Here is a 9,013-nt window from a genome sequence, read left to right as displayed (position 1 = left end):
AAAGAAAATTACACATGTATGTTATATTTCTATTGGACAGCCTCAGTATCGAAGTTTGTGAAAATGATATGGAAGAATAGTGTAGAGAATAAGACTTTGGAGAAAAGTCAACATTTAACTTCAGTGAACACAATGGAGAAGTCAAAAAGAAAACAATATATATAAAATCATACAACCTAGTCATCATGCATGAAGGGACTGAGAGAGAGGATTAAGAAGAGGCTGACATTTTAGAAAGAATCTGTTTATCTGGAGGGTGAAAGACAAAGTGCAAAGTGCAGGCATTGGAAACAAGGAGGCTACTTAGAATGGTACTAAGGGCTGAGGAAAGTGGAACAAAGGTAAGAATGAGTATGGAGAAATAGAAACACTTGAGAAATATGTAGGATGTAAAACAAGCAGGATTTGTGGTATGGGTAGATATATGGCAGAAGAGAATGAGAGAGAAAAAATCAGAGAGAATATCAAGGTTTATAGCTTTGAAGAGAAAATAAAAAGGAAAGCCACTATGTGAGGTAGGGAATCTAAGAGCGGAGCACAGATGGAGAAGTCAGTATTTAAGATGCCCATGGGACCTCCAAATTGAGCTGCCCCAGAAGGCAACTGGAAATACTGGTCTGCTGGTAAGATTGGGAATCACCGTACAGAGTTAACAGTTGGAGGCATGGAAAATGGGGGACATTTCTAAAAAAATATGTAGAGTGAAAAAAGAGAAAAATCCCTGTGAAACACTAATGGTAATTTATTATCTGGGATAATTTTAAAAATAAGTCTACTGTGATTGTAATTCTATAATAGCTAGGGGGAAATAAACTTGCCTAAATAAAACAAATCCTTTTGGAATAGAAAAAAAATAAAAAACTAATTATCACTTTAATTATTCATTAATATCAGAAAATTTATTAATACTTTTAGAAATGCAGTTCTCAGATGGGTCTAGTATAGGTCAAACAATTCCTTAACTGCAGTTAACCCTTTCACAATGACAGTATCTTTATTATAAAATGTACAAATTTAAGTGACCTGTATTGCAATTATTTTTCTTTCTCTCTTATTTTTGAGAACTCTGTAATTTAAACTTATATAAATATATAACTGACTCTAAACTCAATTTAAGAACTCACCTAAAAACTACATTTTACTCTGTTTTTGTTTTGCAAAAAAAGTTCATTCAGCAAACATTTTTGAATAAAACAATGTGCCATACCAACAGTCTATTTCTGGGATCTAAAAAAGTAACATTCGCTGTTTTTCTCACAATTAAAATAATTTTAGACACAGAAACCACTGTAACCTTTTCTTAGAATACATAAATGTTTTTCTACTTAATAACTGGCCATTGTTTCATACTTGTTTTTATTAAGTGCCTATGAATTTGAAAATGACATGTAAAGTTACATTTTTTTAAGATGAAAAATGTTCCAAGTGTCTTAAGTTTAAGAAGCTGAGCTACTGAGTTACCAGATTCCCTAGAAGAATAACCATCTAAATTTAGAAAATGTTAAATTAAAAAATTCTTATATTTTTTAACTTTAAATTAGTAAAATAAAAACAAAAAACCCAAACCCCAAAACTTACATTCATGGTTCCTCGGAAGCCTGAATTTTTTCAACAAGACCCTAACATTCACAAGTAGAAAAAAAATTGAGACATTTATTTTTGACATAAACTCAAAAGACATTTAAAAATATTTAGAATAGAAACTGAATTATAAGATTTATATTATGGGAAGTGTTATGAATAAACTTAAAACTCATCAATTTTCTCTTATAATAGTTGCTAAGCTTATATTTTAAAATAAGCATATGTGAAAAAAGTATGATTAGTGAAAACAAATGACAGCTGGTGTCAAGAGATTTGTCAGACAGAGTCCACTTATTTCTTATGACATACAGTTATTCACAGGGAAAGGATAAAGAGGGGATTTAGGTATTTATGATACTGCCTTAAATTTCTCTGGAAATGGAATAATTTTCTGGATAGTGTACCAAATGGCTGTTTTCCTACATACACCTCTTTAACACATGATAGAAAAAAATATTTAAAAATTTTACCAATTAAAATGGAATGCAAATTTTTATAAAAAGTGGGAAATACCTATTAAATTATTATTCAATGATACTATATATACTTTAGTATGTGAAACACTGATTGTATTTCCATTTACTTGATGGTTACAATATTGTACAACATGAGTTATATAATAAAAGAGAATACCCTTTCCCTGACATAAAATGAAAATGGAAAAAAACTCTATTTTAAATATAATCATGATACCAAATTGTAAGTTGTGAAAGGACCATATTTTATCTTTATGTCAACTAGAGTAAATAACTTGTGTTACTAGATGCTTAATAAAAACTGATTAAAATAAAAGAGCAAAATAAGTAAAAACATTAGAAATAATTATATAATGTTTTTTACTTGTAAAGACAAGCTCTAGAAATGTGAAAGTCATAATCTTTTCTTAATTTCTTATTTTTTCATGTTAACTATCAAATAAATTAAAATAAGATTAATAATTTATTAGTATGAGTATAGGTAGGCAAAACAAAAGGAGTTGATTTGTATTTAAATTAAAGGTTTTTTTTCTTTTCTAGAGGTTAATTACCCTACAAATAGATTCTGACACTAGAGAAAAAATTTCAGATTTAATAGACATAATCGTCAATGGAGTTCTACTTCCATCTTCAAAGATTTATAATTAAAGTCAACGAAATTAGACATTAGCGAAATGACATCCTATTCAATAATTGTTGCCGGGAAAATTGGCTAGCCATATGCAGAAGAAGGAAAGTGGACTCATAGTTTTCACCATATACAAAAATTAACTCAAGATGGATTAAAGACCTAAATGTGAGACTGTAAACTACAAAAAACTTGGAAAATTGAAGAAAAACTAGGAAACTCTTCCAGACATTGGCCTGGGCAAAGAATTTATGATCAAGTCTTCATAAGCAAACACAACTAAAAGAAAAATAGTTTGATGGACTTAAACTATAAAGCTTCTGCACAGCAAATGAAACAATCAACAGAGTAAACAGACAACTTAAAGAATGGTAAGAAACATTTACAAACTATGTATTTGACGAAAGGCTAACATCCTGAATTTATAAGAACTGAAATAACTCAACAAGATAAAACCTAATTACCTCATTAAAAAGTGGCAAAGGACATGAATAGACATTTTTCAAAAGAAGATATACAAATGGCCAACAAACATATAATAAAATGCTCAACATCACTAATCATCAGAGAAATGGAAATTATAACCACAATGAGATAGCATCTTATACATGTCATAATGACTATTATTAAAAAGTCCAAAAACAACAAATGTCGATAAGGACCTGGAGAAAGGGGAATGCTTATATACTGTTGCTAGGAATGTAAATTAGTTCAACCTTTATGAAAAACAGTATGGCGATTCCTCAAAAAGCTAAAAATAGAACTACCATGACTCAGCAATCCTATTCCTGGGTATACATCTACAGGGCAAGAAATAATTATATTGAAAAGATACCTGAACTCATATGTTTATCACAGCACTATTCAGAACAGCAAAGATGTGGAATCAATGTAAGTATCCATAATGGCGGGCTGGATACATAAAACGTGGTATATAAATATACCACATTAATAAAATGTGTGTATGTGTGTGTGTGTATATGTATATAAATATAATACAACTCAGCCATAAAAATTAATGAAATCATGTCTTTTGTAGCCACATGGATGGAACTGGAGGCCATTATCCTAAGTTAAATAATTCAGAAATAGAAAGTCAAATACTGTATGTTCTCAGTTGTAAGTGAAAGCTAAACAATGGGTCATATATTTTCACATATAGAGTGAAATAAGACATCAGACACTATAAAAACTGGGAGGGTGGGAAGGGAGTAGAGGCTGAAAAATCACTTAATAGGTACAATGTTCAGTATTGGGGTGATTAGTACACTAAAAGTCCAGACATCACCATTATGCAATATATGCATGTAAGAAACCTGAACTTGTACCCCCTAAATATATAAAAATAAATGAAAAATTTAAAAGTGCTTCATAGTCAAATGTTAATTGAAAAGGAAAATATTTTGCAACTTGACTGCCATAGGCCAATATGGAAAAGGTGAATACTTTCAACCTATGTATACATGTAGAAAATGGAACATTTGATATTCAAGAAAATGTGATTTTGGAAACACAATTTGTTGAAGCACAGCAATATCTCAAATGAACCACATAATTATCATCAGTGATAAGATCAGGATTTTCCCCCCTGTTTTATAGTTAGATTTCACATTCGTACATGAGAATCTAAAATTGATTTTTTCTATTTAAAAGCATTAACATTATAAAATGTTTCCCAATTTAAACGTTATTCAGTTTTCAGAATAAAATGAAATACTGAAAATTTTATTGGTAAGCTATGACCATTTTAACTTTATATTCCCCAAGCACCAAATTTCTTTAATTTTGTTGTTATTCAAACCATGAAAAAGGCAAAATATGTAACACACCAATATACTCTTTTGTGGAAGATCTTCATTGAAAAATCACTTACCAGCAGATATGCTTACAAAGTTCCCCTCCTTTCAGAAATGTGGAACAGTTACAAACATGAGGATTTCCTAGAAAAACCTTTAAAAGAAAAATGCATGAAAAGATCAGTAAAATTTGAGAGAGCAAAACTGAATTAATAAAAGAGATTTGAAGAGGTAATTTAGTTTAGGTGATTCAAAAAGGTTGAATAGATTCTATTGGAGAATCTTAACTCTTGATACCAGGCTCTAGGCTGATTTTTCATTTCATTATTTGTCTTTGTTAGCAAATTAACAAATTAAGATGGTTTTAAAGTGACCTGCCGTTAAGCAGGTGAAAATAAATCTAATTTCCAAAGTCAAAAGAGAAAAAAAGCAAAAATCAACCCATAAATTCCTTACTGTAAAAAAATTCTCCTTTGGGGTGGAGCTAAGCACTTTTGTAAGGCAGCTCATTTTGGATTTTTGTTTGGTGCATTTGAGTCAGTGAATTTATTTATTCAAGAGGACAAAATTTATTCACCAAGACTAGTGTGGCTAAAACAATCAAATACAGTAAGTATTGAAGCAACAAAGTAAAAAGTATGCTTTAAATAAGCACAGACTAGTAAATTGCATTCAACTCTTAAACTGCATGGCATTAACGTAAAATTTTATAAGTCAACTCCTAGGAGGTAGTGCAGTGGCTGATTTTTGCGTGGTTAAGGGTGGAGTATGCAAATATGAAACATCTGTGGTCTTTCAGCAAACTTGAATTTTTATTCATTAATACCTTTCCAAGGTATTGCCATTTAAACCATCCTTTAATAGAGCCTTCATATGATTTCAGAGTGAGCAAAGAGTAAAGGGAAACCTATTTATTTATTTAGAAAATATTTAGAGTATGCTAGCAGATTGTAGAATTTTCATTTCGTTTGATTTACATGACTAAGGACCACTAACAACGGATCCAAGAACACATGTAATGCAAACCAGATATTCATATAAAGCCTCTGACATTTTCAAGCCTAAAGATCAAGAGCCATCATCTTTTACAAGAGTTGCAAATTGAAGTCTTAACCTCCAAAAAAGAAACTTCCAATAAATACTATTTCCTTCTGTAATTTGCACGTCTTTTAGGGTCTGGAACACTCGCGGGGAGACGCTTTCGGGGGGTGAGGCAGCAAGTATCCGCAGGGATTGTGATGGTGGCTATGCGCATTGGGTATGCCAGAAGGGGAACACGGTGGGCGGGGATGGTGGCGAAGTAGGGGCGGTAGAGGCGGTAGTTACTCGGAAATCCATGTATTCCGGCTCTTCCTCCCTCAGCAGGAAGCCAGTGGGGCCCATCTCTCGTAGGAGGTATATGCTGCTACTCAGTGCCTGATCTTGGTGCCAGCTGAGCCTCTCGCTCAAGTGTCTTCGCCTTTCAGAGGCCTTACAGCCTCGACGAAGCATCCTGGCTAGGTGCGGGCGGAGGCGGCCCCTCTGCTGGGCTCACTAAGGTGCCAGCCGGTCTCCAAGACAACGGCGTGCAGGCTGGTTGCCTTGGTGACGGTGGTTGGGCTCCGCGCTGTCCCGGCGTGCCTTGCGCAGAAGAAAAGCGGGCGACAAAGGTGCAGGATGGCGTGGATTTCGCAACTCGCCCCAGCCTCCCCTGCATTTTGAAGCGACGCCCTTGACTGAGGCGTGTCTTTAATAATCATCTGGCCGACTTGGAAGCTGGCGGCCGAAGGCATAGTTGTCCGTTTTCTTGGGTTCCTTCTGCTTCCTCGGGGCAGAGATGGTAAAATCTACGTGTTAGGACAGTTTCTAACCCAATTGCAGTCTGGGCTCTGGATGCTAAAATTATCCTGTGATGATTAATCATATTTAACAAAAAGCCAAGGTTACGGAGCCCAGAGTGATTTTTGACGGTCAACAATATTCCACAAACGTTTTCTGATTGCTCACTATGTGCATAGATTGACCGACTCTCTGGGGGTAGATGTAGAAGACAGGAGTTCTAAACCCTAGGAAGTGCATCATCCGTAGTGGGCCGGCTGTAGTCCCAACTACCTGGGAGGAAGCTAGATCCTTAAGCCATTTCTCTCTCTCTCTGTCTCTCTCTCTCTCTCTCTCTCTCTTTCTCTCTCTCTCCCCCCCCTTCTCTCTCTCTCTGCCTTCTCTCTCTCTCTCTTTCTCTCTCTCTCTCTCTGTGTGTGTGTGTGTGTGTGTGTTGGAGGGGAAATGGTCTTCCAAGTGAGGGAACATTTTCTAATTGCATATTTGGGTAGGGGTGGGTGTTGGGGATGGTACAGCCAGAATGGTGGATGGTGGTACATCCTGAATGGTGGCACAGAATCCATTGACTATGGGTACATGAAACTTACAAATCTGTATATTAAGGAATAAGAGTTTCAAGATATGCAGTATTTGTACCTCTAATAATTTAAATTGTCTCTGAGCTTTGTTTACCACGTTTTAGGGGGAAAACTGTAATAAAGTATGGGTCAACATTTTGAGTCATAATTACTGAAAAAAGAAGCCATATTACTAGTATCTCTATAGGAAATTAAAAGCGGGAGATAGCACTACTTGGAGGCCCAGTAACCTTTGCCTTGGTGGCCAAAGATAGAGGATTTTTGTCCTATTTTATCATGGGCAGAAATCATAACTAGATTATGTAAACAGCAGGAAAGTTCTCAGAAAATGGCAAAGGCAAAAGATGAAAGAAAATGATGGTAATGGCAGCTTTCACATGTGAGACAACTGGCTAAACATCATCCAACCCTTAAAATCTTAGGTCTGAAGTCTAAGGTTTTAATTTACTAAATTTTATTTTTAATCTCCTATTCTGACTAATAACAACTCACATTCATACTACCATACTCCCAACTTTAGAATCAATTTAATGGTACTAGATGTTAAAGCAATACATTATATAACATTAGAAAAAAACTCACATATCAAGAGCAAAAGAAATTATAAATTGGATTAAATTATTTTACATATTGATATGTATAATTTTAAAAACTCAATAAATTAATGACAATCCATATTTGCTATATAATATGATGAGTTGGGCTTCAGAGTGAAGACATTTTATTCAACCATCAATTTTTTTCTCTCTCCTTATATATGTGTGTATACTTATAAAATAAAGTTATTATAGAATTTTTAAAAACAAACAGCAAAAATTGTTAAAGCTGTTGTGTTTTAGTTATAGCAAGATGGTGATACTTGTTTACTTGCTCCGTGTATAAGTGATAAACATTTTTGAAGGGTCATATGTTTAAGACACAATAGTCATTATATCAATGGAATATAGGTTCATAAATTCCATTTTGGGAGATGGTAAAAATAACAGTGTTTATGCTTTCATAGAAGTTGAAAAGTGAAAGCACAGATTGCTAGACAGAACTTCAGTCTATTTGTAAGACACTTGTTTTGACATCTGTCAGTTATGACTTTAAAAACATTTTTATAGTCAGGTGACTATCCCATATGTTTGCTTCATCTCTTAAGAGTGTGTGATAGGTGTAATATTTTGAAAATATTAAAATGGAGAATTAAATATCCTCCTTAAGGTGTATTTTGTGGCATATTGCCCCAGGTGAGAGGGAGGTGGTTACTGCAAAAAACAAAGCAGTGGGCCAGGCGTGGTGACTCACACCTGTAATCTCAGCACTTTGGGAGGTCAAGGCTGGGGAATCGCTTGAGCTCCAGAGTTTGAGACCAGTCTGGGCAATATGGCAAAACCCTGTCTCTACAAAAAATACAAAAATTAGCTGGACTTAGTGATGTATGGCTGTAGTCCTAGCTACTTGGGAGGCTGAGGTATGCAGATCCCTTGAGCCTGAGATGTGGAGGTTGCAGTGAGCAGAGATCGTGCTGCTGCACTCCAGCCTGGGTGACAGAGTAAGACCCTGTCTCAAAAAAATAAATAAATACAAATAAAAAATAAAAAAAAAACGATGCTTGAGTTTCATGGATTGATAAACCTGAGTTTCTTGGATTAATTTTTAGCCTCTTTAGCAATACAATTGTCATGAAAGGCAGGTATTAAAAAGTTATAATGGCGCCTGTTAAGACAGAAAAAGCTGAACCTAGAGTATTAGACCTTGGAATTATATGGAAAAGAATGCTCTATGAGGTAGGAAGAAGAGTGACAGAAAGCAGTAGAAGTCAGCTTGCCCGTCTCCAAATGGGCGTGTGTGTGTTGGGTTGAGGGTAGAATATATGGAGTAATGGATTGAAACATTGAGATGAGTTTAAGATGACTGAATACCTAGGGCAAGTGTGTGTGTATAGCATACTTCTGTAATGGTGTTAGAGAATTTAAGGTACTAGGAAACTTCAGCTTTTTGCCATGTCTAACACATGGCAAGCAATATTCAGAGGTGCTGTGGAAGACGGGTAAATGATCTGGTTCTCAAGGATTACAAACATGAAATGGATACAAGAGTTTGTGTTTATTTCTAGAGATTAGGCAAAAAGAAAGGCAGAATACTGGT

General features: G+C 34.6%; 1 protein-coding gene across 1 annotated transcript in view; it reads right to left on the bottom strand.

Annotated features, from left to right (window-relative positions):
* Positions 1-6,031, bottom strand: part of ZSWIM2 (zinc finger, SWIM-type containing 2) — a 21,352-nt gene extending 15,321 nt beyond the window's left edge. The window contains exons 1-3 of the mRNA XM_011936492.1: positions 5,811-6,031; positions 4,562-4,638; positions 1,579-1,619 (exon numbers count right to left, since the gene is read on the bottom strand). Coding sequence (XP_011791882.1) covers positions 1,579-1,619; positions 4,562-4,638; positions 5,811-5,975 — 283 coding nt within the window. The 5' untranslated portion in view covers positions 5,976-6,031. The remainder of the gene's footprint in view (positions 1-1,578; positions 1,620-4,561; positions 4,639-5,810) is intronic.
* Positions 6,032-9,013: the final 2,982 nt, after the last annotated feature.

This window comes from Colobus angolensis, unplaced genomic scaffold (genome assembly GCF_000951035.1).
Source record: "Colobus angolensis palliatus isolate OR3802 unplaced genomic scaffold, Cang.pa_1.0 Scaffold153, whole genome shotgun sequence".
Taxonomy (NCBI): domain Eukaryota; kingdom Metazoa; phylum Chordata; class Mammalia; order Primates; family Cercopithecidae; genus Colobus; species Colobus angolensis.
Note: the sequence above shows the minus strand (reverse complement) of the source record. Positions and strands in the feature narration are given on the sequence as shown.